Here is a 22,905-nt window from a genome sequence, read left to right as displayed (position 1 = left end):
ATATCAAATGAAATGTGCTGAGTTCACAATTTTTTGGCAGATTTTCTGTCAGCCAATAGTTCGGCAGGTTTCGTTATTAAGATAACCAGAGCAGTAAACCAATGAATTAATTATTCACTTTAAATGCTGCCAAAAAATGGGAACACGCTGAATGTTGCTATTTGACAGATCAATGCTGTGGGCTCCTGCCGAAACTTGAAACAATAACACACTTTTGTTTTAGCTGTATAATCATTTATAACTTGATCAGAACACTACAACGCGTATGTCGACACATACAACCACGTTTCTTGTATCAAATATCACCAATTTCACTGTAAATAATCCAACAACTTGAGAGAAAAATAATAATTTGTGAGCCAGTACTCTTTAGCCGTCAGACTGTCTCTTTTCTTAAATGCCTACTTTGTTTGTAACTCACATCAAAGAGACTGTAAAAACTGCCAGCAAAATAATCAAAACGGGAAACATAAAATTAATAATTTAAGTACTTTTCAACACCAATCTTAGGAGAGTGGAGGTATTAAACTGTTTCAAACATTTTTGTCTGCCTATTTCCAATAATTTAAACATTTTCCGACTCGTATTCGCGTTGCCGAAAATAGGAGCACAGCCTGCCGAAAATAGGAACAAAAACAGTGTTTGCATTTTCATGAATATCTCTAGAAAATGCATTTAATACGGCAAATAAAAAATAGCACAGCATAAAACGATAGTTTATCGTTCGAAATAATGTAACTTTGATGAAAAATAAAAAAAAAATATGTAAGTGTACCAGCAGTTTTAGTGAAACTGCTGCACTAACCTGCCCAATACTGGTACATTTCCCTATGATTTGATCGATAAGTTGCATGGAAATCGTATGTGTGTTAAACATGATACATAATGGGACTTTTTGAGATTATATCTAGTTCCTGGTAGTAATAATTCCAACATTCCATACAAAACTACAAGCCGAGCTTCAGGATTACAAATTAGATTACTACAGCGTTAAACATGTAAACAAACGCCAATTGGCTCATGTGTAATTATAAATGTTTATGCTGAAACATAATTAATTTGTTCAAAGATATTTAAAGCCATTTGACACGATGTTGTAAAATTAAGTAAAAGTATTTTTACAATGTTACAACACAATTTTTTTTATGACAATAGTTCAGTGCAGAATCAATGTAATATAACGAAACTGTCATAGAGGTATGGGAAATACAACTCGAATGATAATTTTATTTCGGCAGACAGGTCAAAATTTTAGCTTTTCGTCTTAAACCATCAAAAGGATCAATGTTGAATAATTCTTCGTATTTTTCATGTTCTGTTAGTTTAATGTTAAATAACAACATTTTTCGGAAATAAACTATTCGCTTGTCTTATGCTTACAAACAATTACATTCTAATTGTTGGCATTATTAATGTACAAAAATATGTAACGGTATTGAGTATTTTTATTTGCCTGTTCTTGCTTAACATAGTTCTAAACCATACGCGAACATTTTTTTATAATGCAACTTGATAATATGTCTTACAATTCGCTACCTTAGCCCTTACCCTTAATACACTATCAGAACGTAATACAATGTTAAATCTAAAAGTATGGCACGCACGCTTCCCTCCTTGCCAGGCTATGTACAATCGGCAAATCTACCTAATGGCACATGAAATCTTACAAAACACATTGACCGCCAAACTTTTGATTCTGTTGCTCGAAGCGCAGTGATTGAGCAAAGCTCCTGCAGCAGCAATGGAGCCGCAATGTTTCTGCTTTATTAAACCGACCCCGATCACAAGATAATGGCTCGTTGCTCGTGCAAATGTGATAATTGTGGTGAAATGGAATGTAGCTGGAGCATGTTGAGCATGAAATCTGTTTTGAATTCCAACCAGCCTGCCTGCCGGCCTGCCTATCCACCGATCTCGATTGTAATTTAGCTATGGTACAGCTGTCGAAACAGCGTGGCAGGCTGTGGGCGGCTGCTCCTGGGAGTACGCCAACCAAGGCAGCACACGACACGTGTTGTGGCATTTATTTACATATAAACTAGATTTAAATAAGATTCGGGCAGATAGGCAGTCGGGCGGAAGACTGTGGGGAAGGAAGTAACGCTAGTTTTCCACCGCACCGTACTGGAAACTAGTAACATTTGGCGGCGTTGCACGGGAGCATTAGCGAATGGGAGACTAGAAAGAAAAACAGCCCCTCCCAAGCTCGGAAAACTGGTGAGCTTTTCTTCGAGCGAATGCAAATTATTAGCACTCGCATGGGAGACTGCATGTCAGTTGTTCCTGTTCGTGTTTAGTGTGTGTGTGTGTGTGTATGTGTTTTTTTCCTGCTTTTTGCTATGTTACATCTCGATTTGCTCCACTGAACTGATGTTGCTGTTGCTATTTTGGGATGATCTTTTACTACCACCACACAACTAACTGTTCCATTCGTGTGCGAACAGGAAATTCAATTTACATTGCTTAAGACACTTCATTTTGACTGTTTTGTACTTGTTGGGTATACGCGTGTGTGTGTGTCATTGTGTTTTTGCTAATGGCTTCATTTTGCTTCTGCAGAAAGATTGGAATGTTGTATCTTCTGGAACGTTCCTCAACGACTTGCCAAACAGCATTTACATTCAAATTACATCCTACACACTCGTAAGGCACTTATGGAGCGTTGGACGAAGCGTCTATGTACACGCAGTGGCACACCCTGTAATCGCTTCATGCTTGCGAGACGACACAACAAAAAACTTTTCAATCGATCCTATACAGCCCGATCAACATACAGCAATGGCATTTGGTAAAGATTAACGAACTGAGCTCCGTAACGAGCATCAGGAATCGTAACTACGAAACCTATCCACAACACGCTCCTCACTCGTCCTTTGCCACCTTTTTACGATGACTTGCTTTTGAAACTATGTCAACTATCAACACTTTAGAAGGGCCCAGAAGCCCTGATTCCTTTTGCCGCTGCCTGGAGCTGGAGTGTTATGCCGTTTGGGACACACACAGCACAGTGTCTACCAGTGTGCCGAGCACTTTATCCCTGCCATTTGCCATTGGTGTAGTTTCCCTAACCAGTTGTGTTTTTTTGGAGGGGCGAATGAGACATGCTTACGCTGGAAGAGCATTGTGATGTTTGCTGCTTAATAGTATTCAATAATCAACTGGGAACTACCATCACGGTTGACGGCAAACGGCACTACTTAATAGGAACTTAAGGATTAAGGATACACACGCAATGTTGCGCAATGCAATCGTTGCATCTGGAGCACTTTTGGTTTTCCCTTTTCACTCGTTTGCATACTCGATGGTGTGCATAGTTCTTCTTTGTTTTTCTTTTGTACATCAATTTATGATCGCTTGCCGTTTGGGCGGTAGGAAAAAGGCGTGCGGGAATCGATTCTATACATTTTCGAACTGCTCGAACAAATGCTTTCGCCGTGCACTGGGATGCCTGAGCAGGGCGAGAGATCGTAGCATCTCATAGTTTCCATTTTCCTCTCCTGGCGGATCAATAAATATATCCTCATGCCCTACAAACAGACACGTATCCCGTATCCGGGAGCAAATAAATATGGCTTACATATTACACACGCTGCGCGCACAGATCACGGATGTTCGCGAACGAAGGGTTTATCTATGCTACATACTACGCTGGTTTTGTTTTCCCTTCCTATCTTTCACTCATATCTCTTGTGTATTTATATTGCGTGCGCGGTTTTTTTTTCATTCTGTTTCGGGTGTATCGTATTGCTACGCTATGTTGCATTTTATGTGTTTTAATGATACAGAGAGCAAACAATAAGGGTTCGCAACCATCGTTTTTTTAGCGGGCAAAAGGTAGATCATCTCAATGGAAGGAAAAAAGGAGGAATGGGGAGGAAGGGATAGTTTTATGACGGGAGCGTTTTGCTGATGGACGGGCGTTAGTGGCCAATTAATCGGAGCAGCTTTGAAGCAGCTTTTATTTTCCACTGTTTTTCCACCTACTTACACCGGAACTGAACTGACCAGGCAGCAAAAGCTTTCGATCGATGCATGGTCTTCCACTGGTCAAAGTTTTGATATGCTTAGATTGTGTATATACCAATGTATGTGTGTGTGTGTGTGTGTGATTTTAGTTCGTCCTACTCTAGAAACTCTGGTCGAAATTTATTCTGGCTGCAAAAATCTGGCACCATTTTCCAATGCATCATGTGCTTTCGGGAGTTCGAAGGAAAATGTCTTCCGGTGGTGGTCAGAAAAACGAACCGACAAGCAAATGGATGCTTTCTCACTGAAGTGACGCACGGGAGCGTAGGTACGCTTCGGTCCCGTTTGTCCATTAGCAGGTTCTCGCCTGTTGCTGACAAGGTTGGAGTGTTTGTTGTCTTTTCGTTCCATTTGAGGCAGGAAAAACTTTGGCTCAAAAACTTTGTTTACTTAAGATTCACCAGGGCGGGAAATGTTGAACAAGCGCACAAAAAACAAGCAGTGCTACCCACGGGAAGGTTATTTTTTCTTCTTCTTCCATCCAGTGCATGAAATTTAGGGAAACGTCGTACACGGCTATTCAAATGCGTTGCTTATTTCCGTTCCATTTCCTGTATTGGAATTACCCTAAGTTCAAAGGTGGTCTTGAGGGGGGGGGGGAGGGGGGGGAGGTGTTAAAATTGTTTTTGTCATCATGCCCCAAGGACGGATCCTGAAGAGAAGTTTCTATCAAATGGAATATTAATTACCGTGATGTGAACCTCTGCGACGAAGTGCAGCGCTGCAGACGTAGTCACAAGTGCTTTAGGCACTGTGAGTGTTATTTGGTTGCCAATTGACTTCCACAACACCTAATTCCCAGGACGCCTATGTGTCCTTTTACGTTAATGGAATGAGGTTTGAGCAACAGTTTGCTCGTGTATGTGTGTGTCGATTTGGTATACGATAGTTACACACTTACGCCAAAGAGTGCATCAGCGTGCAGAATAAAAAAAACTAGTACAAAATCACCTAATGGACAACGTCACATAGATTGAAACGCTCGGCGAAACGTTCGTTGTTTGATGTTTTAAAATAAACATACGATCGATGAATTTCCGTGGAACAGACGGACAGATTGGACGGTTCCGGATCCCTGTCTTTCGCTCCACAACCCGTTCGATCAACCATCCATCCATCCGGAAGAAGATATGTCGGGTTTGAATTTTCATGCCGACTGAATGGCCCAAAACAAAATAACAAAAATACTCAAAAAGAAACGCCCCACTAAGAGATAAGGACGGCGTCAGCCGAACCGAAAGGCGAGCAAAGAAACGAAATGGGATACGACAAAAAAAACCCAAAAACGGAACTCTCTGTGTGCGTACGATGTTACGCTGAAATGCGCTTCAATGGCACGACACGGACACGTACCACCGGATGGCCCCGAGCAACCATGAATAGAACGTCCAAAATCAGATGACCGGCAGAGCAGGAGCAGAGAAAAAAAAAACCCTCGCCCCCATTTCGAACAAATCGACGACCCAGGTGAAAAAGCCCTCCACCACCAACGCCACAGCAAACGCACTGTTTCGAGCTGGTTGATTGATTTGGGCAAGATTGAAAGCATGAAACGGGAATCGGTCGAACGCAACCGCACAATGCGAACATGCGATGGGGCAAATGAAAACTTTAGAGCATACACACAAAAGAACTACATGCCTTGTGAATCCAACACGGACCAAAAAAAAACCAGGAAAGGCAACACGCGGGCACGAAGAGCTTTCGGCGTAGGTAATCTCATCCCAACCACGGGAAATGCCCGTTTGGTTTGCTTCGTAGCGTGGTTTCGCTTTAAACCATCCTTATCCTAAACCCCCCTGGATTGCTTCGATTTCTTTGCCGAACAATCCTTTGCCGGCACTGGCACCGTGGAAAGGGAGAAAAGTTGGACTTTCCGTGCTTTCATGTGCCCAGCTGGAGGGAACGTTTCCGTTGTGCGGTTTTTTTCACCGTTCGCACTTTTTAACCAAATTTAATTTATTTCTATTTTTATTTGACTCCCTTCCTCCAACACCTTCCCCACTGACTTCTACTTTTCCTTCAGGTATTTGTTCATTTTTTTCATGCCCTTCCCGTAGGATAGCTCATCACCCTTATCAATCGGGGTGGGCCCATGGCCCGAGATGTGGTCGTTTTATGTGGTCATGGACCGTTACCGAAATTATCGATCGACGGACGGGGAGGGGAAGTGTTCGATCAAATCGAGCCGCGTGCGCACCCGTGTGTGTGTGTGTGTGTGTGTGTGTGTGGTGGGAAAAAGGGACCGAACCAATGGTAGCCACGGTCTCCCAGAGGGTCCCCCGTCCTGTATGTGTGTGTTGGCCAAAGTTTGGTCAGGAAAAGTCAGAGCCACGCGCGCGCACACACGCACACCGGGTGGTGTCGATAAATCAGAACAGCAACACGGTGGGAGAGAAACTCGAACTCGGACACTGGGAACAGGGAAAGGTACACGGTTTCCATTGGTTTATTTATTAGTCCAGTGGAGCGGAACCTAACGAAACGCAGTGGAAAACAAAACCAGGCCACAAAAAATAGCGTCAGTGGGGAGAAGGACCGTGGGAGCTTTCACTTTTTAGAGGCATTTCGGGTTTGGCGGTACCCTTCAGCTGCCGTTCCATTGTGGCCATGAGGCCAAGCACTTGTTGTACGGTGTGTTGCCTTCATACGCACACACACACACATATACTTTTTGCACTACTCCCTTTTTTTGGAGCACTTTTTGGGAAAACTTGAAAAACGCCTTCAAAGTGTTTCCCCCCAGTTGCTGCTACACGCTCGGCTCAAGTTGGGTGCGAATCGTTTTAGCGGTCTTGATTTGATTAGCCTCCAGGAAAAACCGAATGAAGCGGTTTTCTTCCTTCTTCCCACCTCCAGAGCGCGGCTTTTCTTGCAAAATTAAACCAATCGGTTTGACCTTCCGGAATGCAACAGTTCGTGTACGATCGGTTGGGATATTGTTTATAGCAAAACGCCTTCAACGCCCTAACCCTTGGACATTCAAGCGCAAACATCGAAACTGTTCCATATCGATTTCAAGCTTGATAGAAATGTGTTTGTATGTTTGTCTTGATCTAACCGTTTGCTTGCACTGTCTAATGGAACATTTGCCGCTTGATATTTCCCCCGATGTCAACAGTAAGCTCGGTAATGTGTGTAGCCCGACTTGGGCAGAGAAAGTTGTTTCTTGCGCTTCAAAAAACCAAACACAAACCGAAAGCAAAATAAAACGTTGGAAACCCAAAGGTAAATATACTGACACACACACACACCCATTTGAATACAAAAGTCAACCAGTTACTTTAGAGCTGCCGGTAAATGGGAAAAGTTTGTTTAGCACTTTGCATTGTTTAACACACAACTTCTCCCAGGAGCTCAAGGGTTTACCATGGGCATGGATTGGTAAAAGTATGTGTGTGTGTGTGTGTGTGTGCACGTGTTTTAAAGTATTTTTGTTTTCGATTGTACCACTCGTCACCCTATCACAGGGATCTCGACAATGGCTCTCGAAACTCACCACTCAGCCCAAATGCTGAATAATGAATTAGAAACTGTGGTTACGATGTGTGCGTGTGTGTGTTGGGCCATCAGCAAGGGACTCCATCAGCAACACACAAAAAAAAAACCCCACAGAACAGCACAAATTCTTGATTGCTGCTGAGGCTTTAGTGTGAACGATGAAACCAATCACAGTCCCAAAACGTCCTTCGATGATGAAGCAATCACGATCATCTGCGCAGGATGAAAACGGTGGCAGTAAGGAAATAAGGAACGGTAACGGGGCGATAGCATCAAGATGATGGCCGAGAATACTATCCGAAATGATTGCGGAACTGTTCGTACCGGGTACGATGGTACGGCGGCTGTCTCGGCAGATTGGCGGACAGCAGTGCAGCCGATGACGTTTGCGAACCCTTTCTGATGCTCTCGATCAGGGCAAAAAAGATGGAAGTACATAGCTGTGGGTGACATTCTCCTCCGCCTTTACCATACCGAGCGAGTCGGGATCGTCCACACCGACCGGTTGACATTGGCCGGGTTGCGTTTGCTGCTGCTGTTGCTGCTGTTGGGAAGACGGCGGTGGTTGCGCTTGCTGCGATGGTTGCGGCGGGCCGTAGTGTGCTTTCATGGACGGATCGTCCAGCTGGTGGCAGCTGCCGTACTTGCCGGGATCCGTATCGGGATAGTGATGCACGTCGACACCGTGGATGTACTTCGTGTCGTCGACGTACTTTCCATTCGTGAGCCTAATTGGTGATGCCGAGAACGGCGGAAGCGGGAGAGAAAAGAAGGTGAAAAAGAAAGGGAAGTCATTTATTATGGTTTAGTAACGGTGTGGTAACATCAAACGGAAACGAGAAACGGTTGCAAACAGTGGCCGCGTTCGCTGTGATTGGCAAACACAGGAAAGGTGGAGCCGCCTGGTGGATGGTTGGCTCGGATGGAAATAAATTAAACCCGTTTCCACAAGGGGAAACGCATAGCACATGTGTGCAACGCTTCAAGGTTATTGGTTACTGTGCATCTGTAAATTGCTCATATTGTTAAGAACGCATGACGAAGAAGGATGAAACTCTGAGTAATAAGAAAGACATTGGGCGTTGAAAACGACAGTATCTACCACCCAACCTAGCTGAACAACGATGCTGTGGTTTTTATTTTCCTAATCATTGCTGCCCTGGTTAATTAATTCACCTTCGGTTTCAAGTAGCTAATTGATACTATAGAATGGCTGCACTATGGTTTATGTTTAAACATTATAAGTAGTTGTTACCTCTGCAATCTGTATACTGTTTCCATACAATTTAACCGCAGCTAGGCCCTATTAACTCCATCCCTTCTTCCTCCTCCTCTATTTGTTCGAAATCGCAACTAAATAAGTTGGTTATTAAGCTGTTTAATTACATTCATTATCATCGAAACACTCTCATTTCTGCGTATTACACACACTATCACACACACACACACACACACACACACACACACACACACACACACACACACACACACACACACACACACACCACACACCACACACACACACACACACACACACACACACACACACACACACACACACACACACACACACACACACACACACACACCACCACACACACACACACACACACACACACACACACACACAACACACACACACACACACACACACACACACACACACACACACACACACACACACACACACGAAAACGTGAATTCTTCTATATTGTATTTTTACTAAAAACGCTTTAGTTCTGCGAATCAACGAGCCTCTATCGGTTGTTTCTAGTTTCTTGGAAACAATCATATCGTTTGCTTTATGAAACGTAATAAAATCCCACCGTTTTATTTATATCGCCAATCCGGTTCAATCGATGAGACCAAAATCGATTGAATCAATATTGGCTTATTGGAATTATTTCGAATTCAATTTTAGCAAACAACTTTCTATTCCTTTATAATTTCCGATTGCGATTGGAAAATCTTTCATTCTGTGAAACGGAATCAATCCATTTCAAAGATCTTTTATTCATTACAAGTTTTATTCACTTTGAATTTAATGGGTTATACATGATTAACCATTTTTTAATTTGCAGCATCTCTGTTTGATATCTTTGTTTCTTTGTATTGCAGTAAATAAAACAAAACACTGATGCTTTCATGTATATTCATTAAATTAATTATCACATTTTAGTTAACTCATCAGTTAACTCAGAAAAGTGAGTGAGTGTGATGTGTTAAATAACAAGTTGAACTCAGTGTTTGTAACTTTAAGAAGGTTTACAGTACAGTTATTTTACTACCGCGAATGATGTTATCCAAAGATCTATCTACCCCTGGTTCACTTTAATTCATTGGTTTCAATGTAATGTATACTTCTTACTTTATTTGATTATTAAAAGAAAATAAAAAAAGAAGTGAGCCATTAACAAAAGTTCTTATTGAGATGGTTTCGAAGCGATAAATTAAGAGCATTTAATCAATAAGTTACGTTTTTATTCTATAGTTTGCTTTTCTTCATTTACAAGTGATAAAACTCGCAACGGCCAAAGCACACTGTCTACCAATAGCACATAAATCAACAAAACTTTCCAAAGTGTTAGTGATCGATAAAGAAAGCTGTCGAGAGAGATCGTGGTACTGTCCACGTACAGCAACAGCTTGCCACTAGCCAGTCACGGCCAGGTAGTTGGGATATCCATACCGGAAATGGTAGAACATTTTTAATTATCCACCATCACGACTATTCCGCCACGACGCGATAAAATTACGCCCACGTCAGGGCCAAATAGTCAAGCCGCCAAACAGTCTGGCAGCAACTGGGTGCATTTACAACCGAAACCTTACCCGTCCATGGGGTTAAGTGGGGATTCATTTGCTCGCAAACAGTGCGACACCACAGCGAAGGCGCAAGGTGTGGATGCAGCACTACCCCCCCCCCCCCCCTGCCCCAACCACCCAAACCGATTCCCCTTTCCCCATTATTACCGTGCTCATCGGAAGCGTGAACTTTGGAAATGGATCGTCGCTTTACAGCTCGTTTGCAGCAGAGTTTCCGTAACTCTATCAACGCGCGCGCGAGCAACAAATGCTGCGAAACAACTGGGAAGCCTGTGCCCGTGCACGTTTCCTCGTGGGCTCTCTTCGCACGTCCCTTCGCACACGTTTGCGTCAAGTTGCAGAAACTTGCAACTTTTGTGCAAAAGAAGTCCCCGGCCCCATTGCACCCTTCATGCCGCTTCTGCGCGAGTTGCAGCTGCAAGGCAGGGCGAAAGATCACGTGTAATAAAAACGAGACAACTGCCTCACACTGGATAGATGCAGCCCGGAACATCGGTGAGCTTCGGCCCGTTCCACTCGCGCCCAGAAACGGAACGATGTTTGAAATGCAAACAAAGTTTCCAAGAGTTTCGAAGTGCTGTTGCCGAACGCTACCTTGGACAATCGAATGGGCAGTGAGGCGAGATGAGGCAAACAGTTCGTCGGGGCACTTGGGAGACCCGGTGTTTGGAAGAATGAAATTTGCCCACCCATCATGTCCGCTTAGTTTTTCGGCTTCCGTGCAAATGCGTATCCAGCACGGGAGGGTTTTGTTTTCCAGACGGAACAAATGCCGGCGCTGGACGTTTCGATGGTTTGTGAGTTTGTGTGTGTGTGGGTGTGCGACTCTGCTTGCCACTAGTTTTGGAGCACGTGAAATCGAAGTGCAAGATGGATGAGCATAACTTTAAGCGGAATGTGAAAGGCGGACGGGAAGCTTTTGAAGCGCGTCGGAAAAAGTCTTCAACAATTTATCGATAGCCTGCCCATCGACCATGGAAAGCACCGTTTGCCGGCAGTGTTGGTGTTGGAGATGCTGGTGTAAAATGAGAAAATAAACTAGAAAACACACCAACTGGTAGCATGGTATTGATTATGGGGGAAAAGTTTTTGCACCCGCTGCACAACTGCTCACCAGCATCGAGTGCGGAGCGCGGTGTCTCAAGCAATATGGTGGAGTGGCTGGGAAAAGTTCCCTGTACGCCACGTATTACACGAACTACAAATACTTATGAGTTCGACAAGAGATAAATGGATGCAGTGAGTTTGAAGCGTTTTTATCTGCTTTTTGTTGTTGTTGTGGCTGCTTCCTTGCCTTCAAACTTTATTCTGAGTATATATGTGTGTGTGTGCGTTTCTCAACGAACCCAATTCCCCCGTAAACTATGAGTGTGTGTGTTTCGATCAGTTTTCGATTAAGTTTACATTTTGATTGTCTTTTGCCGCACTTTAGTGTAAACAATTTCTCCGCCTCGTTGGTCTCTTTGAGGCGTTATGTGCAATGCTGGCGTTGACCGGTGCAGGACGCCTCATAAACTCGCATGCTGGATGCACGGTACAAACCCAGCTGCAGTACCGTCATTTGCAATCATGAGACCATGTTGTATGTGTGTGCATGTGTATTTGTGTAAACAGGATCGAAAACGAACCAACGAGTGTCGATGTTTGAGGGCTGCGAGGATTGTGTGCAAAAGGATAGGAAGCGGACAACTTCAAAGGCGCTGTGTGCGTTTTGTAGAGATTTTTTGCAGCACTTATTTGTAATGTAGAATAGTTTTTATCGTAAGGATCGGGAATTTGGAAAGTTTGCATGCAATTTTGGCTTTGATGCTAGCTGTTCTGTTTTTGAGCAGGTTAAAATATCTTTCAGCTACTTATTTTGGTCGTACTTTGCGTTGTGTGATTGCAATTATTTAAATTGGAATTCAATTTTCAAAGATTATAAAGGTGCATATAAAAAGTTATGTTCACATTCATTTTAATAATGCAGTTCCTGGTATTTTTTTTCCAATAACGCACTGTTTTTTGGTATATGATTTTTTACCCACACCACGAATATTACAATGAATAACCAAATAGCATTTTCTATGAAATTAAATTCTCTTAATGCTTTTTATTTCAAAATCCCAAAAATTGTTCGCAAATAGCAGAGCAAAAATGCATAAGCAAGGGATTCTCTGAAGTATTTTTTTTGAAATAGCTACCATCGGAATTCAATGGTCGAACAGTTTATAGTTGGATAAGTTCGAGAGTTGACTGAAAGCTCAGATAAATAGCATTCGATTGTATAGAAAACCTTAAGGTTAAAAAAACCTTTCCAGGCCTATTAAGATAAACTTCGGATTTTATTCATACGGTAAAAATTGCCAATCAAACAAATTATAAACATCACAACTCACTTTAATTCGCTCAGCAGAACTAGAATAGGCAAACGATTGAATTTTCCTTTCCATGCTGTCGCTTATCACTGGCTTCACAAGCAGTAGTTAGTGAGTAGTATTGTGTTATTTAGATTTCATTTGATTTCATTTAACGGTCAAACGTATCAAATCGAATATTCTACTTTACACATTGCGCAATAACCACAACCCGCACGAACCCACTCGCTCGCTCGAACAATGTAGTCCGTAAATGCACTTTTATGGTTACTATGTTTGTGAGGCTCAAGAACGAGGATGTTGCTAATGGCAATACAAAACGTGAATACGTGTACGCTACAATTTCGATTTCCATTGGTTTTTTAACATTTCCTAAACATTTGCGCATCTATATGAGCATCGATGGATTCGTTCGTTTCATTGGGCGAACGAAGGGCCGTCTCGTATTTCCAGTAAAGTGCGCCGTTTGTGTATGTGCGTGTGGAATTTCCATCAAACGGGTTAAAATACGGCGAAATTTGATTTGTTATATGAAAGTCAGCTTGTGGTAGGTTAGTTTTGTGCGATGCGCAAATACTCTCGGGCTGGTACTGGAGAATGCGAATGAAACCATTTCCGTGCCGCAAACGCAAACTCCATTAGTCGCACAAATGCGTGCGCGTGGAAACGACACGACGCGGAGAGGAAACGGTGCCCGGCCGTGTGCGCTCCATTGTGACCCATTTTCCGGGCATCAATTTCCCGCGCCCGCTGCCACCCCTACTGCTACGTCCGGAAGGAACTGCTCGGACCGAGTCACTCTCAATCGAACGCCTCGCAAACTTGATGGGCGGTCGCGCGTTTGCCGGTACTTCTGTCACAGTGGATTGTCTCTAAACCTCCGTAAATAATCGCACGAATTGTTTCATTTCCGTCCCGTCACAATCCTCCGCGTCCCCCCTGTTTTCCCACCACGCCACCTTGCGTACTACTTACCCGTCGGGCAGGCCGGCCGTACAGTGCGTCTCGAACTTATCGTCCATCGTCGTCGGCGCGTAGTGGTCCGCCGGTTTGTGATGGTTGTGGTGCGCATGGTGGTGATGATGGTGGCCACCGTGATGCTGTTGATGCTGATGGCCGCCCGACTCATCGCCCGGGTCGCCCGGTCGCGACGGGCTACCGTAGTCGTAGTGCTGCCGCACCGGGAACATGTGACTCTCGGGCATGTAAGTACCGTATTGGGTGCTGAACGACCCGTACGGGCTGACGGCCGGCGACAGCAGGTTGATGTGCGGCCCGAGCTCGTACGGTGCCTGGTAGGTGGACCAGCTGTCAACGCTCCCGGGTGGCGTCACGGTGGCGGTCTGCGGGAACTGGCTGAACGACGTCCCGATCGGGCCGTTCATCGGGGCCGACGGGCTGTTGTTGCCGAGGTAGGCCGACTTCCGGGGCGGTTCTCGTTTGCGCCATTTCGCTCGTCGATTCTGAAAGGAGGGGGGGGGGGGGGGGGTGGGAAATGAGGCAGCATATGAGTGATAGCCCACTGAGACGCGGGTAATGTGGGTGGCCGGAATGGCCAGGTGGCCGACGATTACCTGAAACCAAACTTGCACGCGTGACTCGCTGAGGTTGAGCTTAAGGGCCAGTTCTTCTCGTGCGAACACATCCGGATAGGGCGCCCGTTCGAAGGCATGCTCCAGCTCCTCGAGCTGATACGCGGTGAAGGTCGTCCTGCAACAAGATACCGAGGTAGGGAAAGAGGGAGAAAACCCTGTGAGAAGAAGATAATAGTAGCGCAACGGAGGCACTATTGTGCTGTGGAGGTCAAAATAATGAAACGGCGAGTAGTCGATGCGTTCCTGTTTGGTTGAGCTGAAATGAAGAAACCCAGCATAATCCTCTACGCAATGTAGTATGTCGTCCCGTTGGCCGGGTCTTTAGTAAAACTTCCCCCCCCCCAGTACAGAGCCATAAGCTTTTCGATTGCAGCACTAGAACAACGTGCGTTTGTTGGACAATGTTGGACAATGGGTCTTCTCTGTCTGCATTGCCCTTGCACTGAATGTCCGGTGGGGTACGAAGCAGAGCTTAAAAGTGCGGCTCCTGGTGCCAGTGAAGTTCTACGGAATGCAGTCGGTAGGATACTAATGGTTCTTCCCATTGTTTGGTGCCTGACAATGCACGCACGGTCGCATCAGAAATGATATTCAACTCCTTTCTAATTGCATTTCGGCCGCACCACAGCCTGGGCTCTGAGTTTTGTTCACCGCTGCAGACCCTAGTATTGAAGAATATGGATTTTCGCCGAAAGAATATGTCTTTCTCCGGTGTGGGTCATTTGCGAAAGCACACATACACAAATGGACAGTGCCATCCCTGCTGCTGTGTTCAGCAACTTTTGCCCTGAATTGCATTTGTTGCAACAATATCGGTGTGTAGGACCCTCTCTTCGTGTCCTTTGCTCTTCCCTTTTCGACTGCTTGAGGAAGTTCCGGAACGGAAAGATTTTCCATTCCACTGTTCCCCACACCACAGCGGTACGGCTAATGAATACAAATGTTTTCGTACGTAAGACTTCGGGCAAGACGATGGTGGAACAGAAACCGGAGCAGATGGAGCAAAACGAATTCTGACTCAGAATTAGTGCTGTGTGAACGTTAATGGTGTGTTGGTGGTACCGGCGTCTCTTTTCTACCCGGACGCACGCACTGACCAAAACGAAAGGCGTTTGTTTTATGTGGCCACTGCAGGACACACGGATTTTGTGCCATTTTCTCCCGGTCCAGGTTCCAAGGGTTTGGTTAGCATTGTGGCGACAGGAAGGTGTGTATGAAATTTTTATTGTCCAATGCACTGCCCCAGCTCAACCGTAGTGGCTGTAGCTTGGCACGTCTCGAACACTTCTCCATGCTGCTCCGGTGATAGTGCTCCGGGGGGCTGGTAGGATGCCCAGTTCTGCACAGGGGGTATGCTTCTACTAAGGCTACCTTTAATTAGATTGACCCCGGGTGTCTGATGTACGACCCTTTTCGGGGAAGTACGGGAAGGCAGCTTAAGAGACTTGCACGGCAGTGTGTTTAGCTCTTTACGAGTTGCCGCTGCCTCCTTGGGCCGGCCGAAAGCATCGCTCGCCAAGCAAAGCGTACCAGATCGGAGCAAGGAAAATTTCATAAACACTATTAGGATCGATTGTAGTGGCTTGATTTTGAGTCCATTGTTAATTGGAGGGATTGTTTGCCAGGCGATTCCATATGCTATCCAAGATTGTGAGTGAGTGTGTGTATGTGTGTGGTTTCGTTTGTGATACGACTGTTTGAAAATATGGTTTCTAAATTCTTGGAACGTTCTTTAGAGTGTGGGAGCTCAAACTTCTATGGAGCTTTTTTGCGGACAATTACCTTTCATTAGCCCGCACGGAGAGGGATTACAAATTGGGCACTGGACAAAACAGCCAAGCAATGGATCCCCTTTATTTGGATTCGATTAGTAACGTTGTGGTGCAGTTGCATCGGTTGCAATTGAGCAAACGACAACCAGGCGAATGTAATTCTTTCCCTGATGTGTATTTATGGTGCACTTGCAAAGCCTGACTTACTGGATTATGTCAGAATTTTAGATTTGAGATTGTAGCAGCGGTTTGAGGTTGGGAAATCCTACAAAACCCCTCGCTCTTTCTTTTATTCCTTCCCCGATCACAAACACGCACAAAAAATCGTTTACCTTCGTGAACGTTTGTTTGCGTACCAAATGCTTTCGGTGAACTTCCTTCGATCCCCGAAAAGCAACATGTCCAAAGCGTACTTGGGTGTATGGGATGGACTAGACGCACGATGAAACATGGGGATCGCTGCAAAGATTGATCAGAATAAATAAATCTGACCCTTCACCGGTGTGAGCACGCTTTTGCCATTGCCATCGTCGTCGTTGTCGTCGTTGTCGTCGTCGTCGTCGTCATCGTCGTCATCATTCTTCGGCTTGAAGCTACAGCATTCTTTCGCATATATCGAAAGGTGACTTGGGAAAGGTACGGGTTTTGATTCAAAGCACAGTGGAAATCCTCACCTTTCCCCCTACTCGCATCCAGTACACGTCCTGACATTCCAGCATTTTCGGGCAACCAACCCGAACGGATAAATAACTTACACTTAATCAAGGTTCAGCCAAATGTGGCAAGGTGTGCCGACGGGAGTGGTTAGCACCCTTTCTCCGACCGACCGGTTGTAAGGTTGTTTTCCCCCGTTTTTCTTCTTTTCCGCAGCTTTTTTTTGCGTTCTCGCATGGCCATGAGAAAGGTCATGCCTTGAAGCTGCGGAATCCGATCGGCAAAAACCGTCGAGCGGGTGGTGAGTAGGAAGAGGAGGCTAAACAAGGATGGGGTTACATTCTCGGGTAGTGTGTCTACACACAAACAAACACACCGGTGTACGGTAGTAGATGGTCCTTCGAGGGCCGAACGTAAATGGTTTAGCTTGCAGAAAAATGGGATATCGGACGAATTACTTCATTGTAAGATGATGATTACAAGGTTGTTGTACTGCGTTGGGTTGGGTTGGGTTTGGAATACAATGCGATTCAGCTTTTTGGGGGGGTTCGATGGGTTTTGTGGGTTTTGCGGGTCCAATCACTCACACACACAAACACACAAACATCCACACAGTGTACATTTACAAGTGTACATTTAAAAGAGCGGTCAATTTAATCTGATAACAGTGAGCAAATAAAGAAAGGCTAACAATGGAGCGCTAACATGGGTCGTTGCGGTTAGAGGTGAGTGATGGGGTTCTAAAAATTGAAGCAAAAAGATTGCACAAATTTGTAACCTAGGATAGCGATAGCGAAAGTGTCGGATGAGTGGTAGGAAAAGTCATATCGTACGCTGGTTTTGTGAGTTGGTATTGTTACTTGGCAAAGAATATCATTTGTCTGCGTCTTGAATTTGCAGTAATGTCTATCATATCTACCTTAATTCCATTGGTATGCTGATGTAAGCAGCCATTTATTTCAATGCCACTGGGAGGGAAAACTCTCTATAAATGACCGTTGCAGTGATCCTTTATGGCCAACAATTTAAATTTCATCCAAAAAAGCAAAACAAACAATCTGTTTCATCGGTGCTATTAAAAAGCGACCAAAGGTTCACCGGCCCCAGAAGGGATCGCATATCATTGCATGTTAATGTGCAGAAATGATAAATCACAATGCGATGAGCGTGTTCGCTGTCCGGCTCAAAACCCGGGACGGAATCAGTGTAGCAAAATGGAAGGCGGCCATATACCATACCATACCGCTCCACTCGCAAAACAAACGGTCTGCTGTGCGTCAATACGGCCTGATGGAATGTCCGCTTGGTTCAATCCGACTCCCGGATGGCGTTTTGTATCGAGTTTAAACAATTTGGCCTTGTTTTTGGGAGTTTGTTTTTTCCTTTTCTTTTTTGGACTGTGAGTGGGATAAAAAAGAGCTTTACGCCCTTTTTGCGTACGAACCGTTTTTCGAATTTATGAGCTTATTCACCCACGCACACACAGACACACACACACACGTAAGCGAAAAACGAGATCCAAAATACACAAACAATGGGGTGCATTTGAATGATTTTTGCCCAGTCATTGAAAATCGTTTTAAGCCCGACGTCTGACGATGACGAATGTCGATAAACGTTGCCCGAGCATACCCCAAGGGTACATTTGCCGCTGGATGGGGTAATAGGGATGCGCTGTTCTGTCTTTCGCCATTTTCCAAAATTGATGTCCACCGAAGGAAAGGATGGAGGGAATCAACTATAACCTCACTAATTGAGGTACATCGCAACAAATAAAAAAGAGACATACATTGAAATACAATATTCTGACAGTATTGTATTGAAATGTTGCCAACGGCCAAGCTGCATGGAATATTTCCTGTATTTCATGTTCGTGTATGGTATGTCGATCAAAGTTGTGCAAATATGTGTCGTTCTTTTTCACCTTCCCCTTATGTGTCGTTCTTTTTCACACACGTTTACGATTAAACTTATTTCATAACAACTATTAGAGTAGAATTATCTCATAGATACTTTCGTCTTTCTCAAACCTGTGTTGGGGTAAAAGGTGGGACTTATCATCATCATCATCATCATCATCATCATCATTAAACTTCCAAAGCTCTTCAATGGTGGTTGTCGTTTCGTCGTTTGTTCTAGCATTTGCTTCCAATTCCACCTGCCTTGCCGTGACTAATTTGCTTACCTTGTTTTCTTCTTCTTGATGCCATTCGGGTCCGTTTTCTTTTTATCATTTTTCTTCCCATTTCCCGCTCCGTCCATTGGGGTGGTAGTGGTCGGTGTCGACGATCCGGATGCACCGTTCATGTCGTCGGCTTTCCGCGGCTTTCCCTGGCTTGCCATGCCGACGGGCATGCCGTTGGGCTGGCCGGTGTTGCTACTCATCATCGATGCGTCCACCATGCCGGACGAACCGGTGCCCGGTGGCGGTGGCCCACCCGACGGTCCCTGCTGCTGCTGCTGCTGCTGCGGTGGTCCCGGGTGCTGAAACATCGCGATCGTGGTCTCGTAGTCGAGCTTCGCCCCGCTACCGCCACCGTAATCGATGGACTTGGGCCCATTCGGCGAGGACGAGGAGGAGGTGGAATAGTCCAACCGGCCGTTACCGTTGTAATCTAGGGTTTTAACGAACTCTATTTTATTCAGATTATCGTGGGCGATGGGCAGGGCGGTGTAATATTCCAGCTTACAGTTGACGTATTCGAGCGACTTGTTGCCTCCCGGCACCGGGTGTCCACCGAGGCCGTGCTGCTGCTGCTGGTGCGTCCCGTTCGGCGGTGAGTAGGAGGGACCGTCCAGCTTGCCGTTCGCCAGATGGTGATACTCCACCTTGCTGAGGTTCGTGTAGTCGATGGTTTTGTAGCTCGGCGAACCCGACACGGCCAGGATGCTGTTCACCTCGGGCAGCCGTTGATGACCGCCGTTACCGTTGGCGCTGCCGCCAGCACTGCCTCCGCTGCCACCGCCATCGTGGGTCGGTGAGTGACCGATGCCCATCATCACCTGCAGATTACCGTGGCCGGACGCCGCAACGACCGAGCTCGGCGATGGTCCGGCATGGATCGGTTTGGCGGCGCCGGCCAGAGTACCGAGCGTGTCGCTCGTAAAGTCACCGAATATCTGGTCGTCGAAGGTAGACGGTTCCATGGTAGCCGACGGGGTAGCTTCCCGGGAGCGCTGGAAAGCTACCGAGTGAAATATTGACGCTCGATTTCAATTAACCTCGCTCGCGGTTAGCGGGGATAGTAGGTTGGATCACACTTCGCCACAGCCGCGTGGACTGCCAGCAGCAAGTCCATAAATAAACCGCAATGAATTGGATCAACTTGTCTCACCCGGGGCCACAACCGAACGGGGATGGCTTCGTGGCCGACAAGTGGAAGGATTAAAGGAGACGCACTGATTTAATCAATACATACACACGCACTCACACGCCTACTCAAATCTACACAAGCGCACTAACTTACACAAACACAGACATCCAAACACTGGAGAAAGTGTAACTGCACTTGATAAGTGGCACAAGAACTGGCACCGTTTGGTGTTTAGGGCACCACGAGAGGTGCAATAGCATCACGAATTCACACGATTTCTCAAAACAGACCACAGATTCAATCTAACTTGTGCTAATAGAGACCTTTGGGGTATCACACAGGATAGATCACACACGCACTGCGATCAATCGGGACACTCTGAGTTTTGTCAATCTTATTTGAAGCACCGAAATAGCTCTTCTGTGTAACAATTCTGAGCCATATCTTCCCTTTTGCAACCACCTCTAACCACACTGTGGGTGCCTGTGATGGTCACCAGGATTACTCGTTAGTACTAGGCACGACGAGACGAGTGTGGTTTCCTCCTGCTAACGATGCTGCAGAAGGACGAATGCTGGAGAAATGGTGCGGCCACGGCTACGCTGCGTGCGTGTATCGGCCGGGTCGGATGCAAAATTATCAATGAATTAAATATTGCGCTTCATCAGCTTTTTATACTCAATTAAGATCAATCAAGCAGACTCCGCCCTGCCGCATGACGTCCGATCGAGCGGCCATCTTTTCTTGCACCATTTCCACCCCGGTTTCTATAGAACGAAGAGCGCGCGCGCGTATGTATGCGTTGCGTTTGTTTTGATGCTGCATACTCTCCCTCTCGCTTCAGCGTGCGCGTAACAGGGGCGGAGCTACACACGCACACACGCACACATACACACAGAGCACGTTGAAGTTGCTGCGCAAGATGCTGGTAGCGCTGAGTCACTTGCGTTTGTTGAGTCGTTGAGGATTAACAAAAAAATCCGACACCCAAAACCAGAGAGGATAAGACCGCGGGACCCTTGGTGCACTCGATGCGGACGATGCAACAGCAGCACACATAAGGGTCACGTGTGCGTGCGTGTTGTTCAGCGGCAAAGGCGCGAAGAAAACCGTACAAGGGGAAAGTCCCATCTCCCGGGGACGGTCTGCGAGAAGCTACGCACCGTTGAACATTCCGCCGATCCATGTGCCATGTGGTGTAATGTGTGTTTGACGCTCTTGCCGTGTAGGGCCGGGAACGGGCGTTTTGCGCGCCCTGCTTAGCCCCTGTTAGTGCCGTTCCTGGCGAACCGGGACACGGCGCACGTACCGCGGTGTGTGAGCGCAAAAGATACGGGCCTTCGTCAGCAGGCAGCGATGATGCCGGTAACGTGACCCAGCCGGGTGACTTATTGGGAACGGGACTGTGCAAAGGGTACCGATCCCTCCCTCGGAGGCTCGTGGTTGACTTTTCCCACAGACACGCGACGAGCGATCGCGTTGGGGTGGTTTTTTCTTCGCTTCTCTCGATCGCATTTTCCCGTGCGACCAAAGAAGCGGGATGTGCGATAAAGTGCGGGGCTCAGGTTTTCTTTGCCCAGCACGGAGGCTAGTTTTGCATTTTGTGCGGGTGATTTTAGTGCTGCAGGATTTTGGGTTCCGTGTCGAGCGGAGAAGGTGGGCATGTGGATGCAGTGAAGTGCCCGTGGGCCGGCAACAGGCTGACCGATGGTGGTGGTTTGTTGGACTGGGTGCGGTTTATTGACCGGAACCGCTCGAGTGTGAATAAACGGACCGTAAGCGGGAGCTAGATTCATTCATTCGGAAGTAATGATGTTGCTCGAAAGTATGTTGTATGTTTCGGTTGTGCGGGGCTTTTGATTTTTGGTAGCTTTGTTGAGCTCAACAGGCGACAGCCTGGTCGCGTCGATTAGCTCGTTTTAAGTTTCATTTTTAATTTCTCCTTAGCATCCAAGAGTTAGCTTCTGTTTCGTTGTTAGATGATATCCTATGACTAAGATGAAAACAGAATAGCTGAAATTGAGCTGCAGGTTTTTGTTTTTATCGCTATTTTTGCTTCATATTCTACGTTATTGCTTTGCGTGCAACGGATAAATCTAATCTGGCATTTATAGCATCCTCTTGAGCAAGGTGAGACTCCTTGAAAGAAACCAACTACTGATGTTTTGACAGTACTGACAGTAAGGTAGCTGATCAAAATTCATCAACTGTCAACTGTCCGGCTGCGTATGAAATTGCGAGGATAGAGCTACAAGCCAGACGGTCAAGTAGTATCTGGGCAATATGGATATCGTTTTCCAGAAGTGTTTGTTATCACCGCCCGTGTCGAAGCAGTGGACATTTTCCAAGAAAAAGCCGCATTCGATAGTGTTATAGAAAAAACACGGTCCCAGAGAAGCTCAAAGCAGTGCTTCAGATAAATAAAAGTATCTGCCATCCACTGGACGCGCACGGTGTAATTAACGTTCCAGGAATGCAGTGCAATAATTTCGCAATCAAAGTGATTGTGTAGCTTGCGACCAAGGCTACGCAAGAGCTTGCTACTTGAAAAGAAAGATATTTTCATCAACTTAAATCATTGAATTTAATGTAGACCTTTTTTTTTCTTAAATCCGCTAATGGGCGATTTTTTAGTTTGCTCTGTCATTATTTCGGTCAAATTAGATTTAATTTTAATGGTAAATGAAAAGCTTTTTAGATTGGGTGTTACTATAAAAAAGGAACGGTCATAACGGTCCAGGTCTTACTGCTAAATAATGAATATAACATTCTATTACGAAGAATAGAAAGCAAACTTTTTTGTTTTTGTGTTCTGCTCTTAACAGGTTGATTCAATTAGAGGAAAATGCAACGAAATATC

At 45.6% G+C, this 22,905-nt stretch overlaps 1 protein-coding gene across 2 annotated transcripts; it reads right to left on the bottom strand.

The window, feature by feature from the left end:
- Positions 1–1,427: 1,427 nt before the first annotated feature.
- LOC121588176 (retinal homeobox protein Rx) lies at positions 1,428–20,677 on the bottom strand. 2 transcript variants are annotated; one of them, XM_041905851.1, is made up of 5 exons: positions 19,422–20,677; positions 18,917–19,346; positions 14,285–14,420; positions 13,686–14,173; positions 1,428–8,255 (listed from the first exon to the last, which is right to left on the bottom strand). In XM_041905851.1, the coding sequence occupies exons 1-5, from the start codon at positions 19,876–19,878 to the stop codon at positions 7,940–7,942; spliced, it is 1,827 nt and encodes a 608-aa protein (XP_041761785.1). In that variant the 5' UTR covers positions 19,879–20,677; the 3' UTR covers positions 1,428–7,939. The 2 variants fall into 2 exon arrangements, with proteins under 2 accessions (XP_041761785.1, XP_041761784.1); XM_041905850.1 differs by having other exon boundaries at positions 18,917–20,677.
- Between the last annotated feature and the right edge of the window lie 2,228 nt (positions 20,678–22,905).

This window comes from Anopheles merus, chromosome 2R, assembly GCF_017562075.2.
Source record: "Anopheles merus strain MAF chromosome 2R, AmerM5.1, whole genome shotgun sequence".
NCBI lineage: Eukaryota > Metazoa > Arthropoda > Insecta > Diptera > Culicidae > Anopheles > Anopheles merus.
The sequence above is the reverse complement of the archived record's forward strand: the minus strand, read 5'-3'. Positions and strand labels throughout refer to the sequence as shown.

What these genes read in the sequence shown, in the direction of transcription:
- LOC121588176 (XM_041905850.1), bottom strand. Translation starts at nt 19,878, where the DNA reads ATGGAACCGTCTACCTTCGACGACCAGATATTCGGTGACTTTACGAGC. An exon ending in GCGTGCAAGTTTGGTTTCAG is followed by an intron (nt 14,174 to 14,284) that starts GTAATCGTCGGC and finishes CCCTCCTTTCAG; the next exon opens with AATCGACGAGCGAAATGGCG. An exon ending in ACGGCCGGCCTGCCCGACGG is followed by an intron (nt 8,256 to 13,685) that starts GTAAGTAGTACG and finishes ATCACCAATTAG; the next exon opens with GCTCACGAATGGAAAGTACG.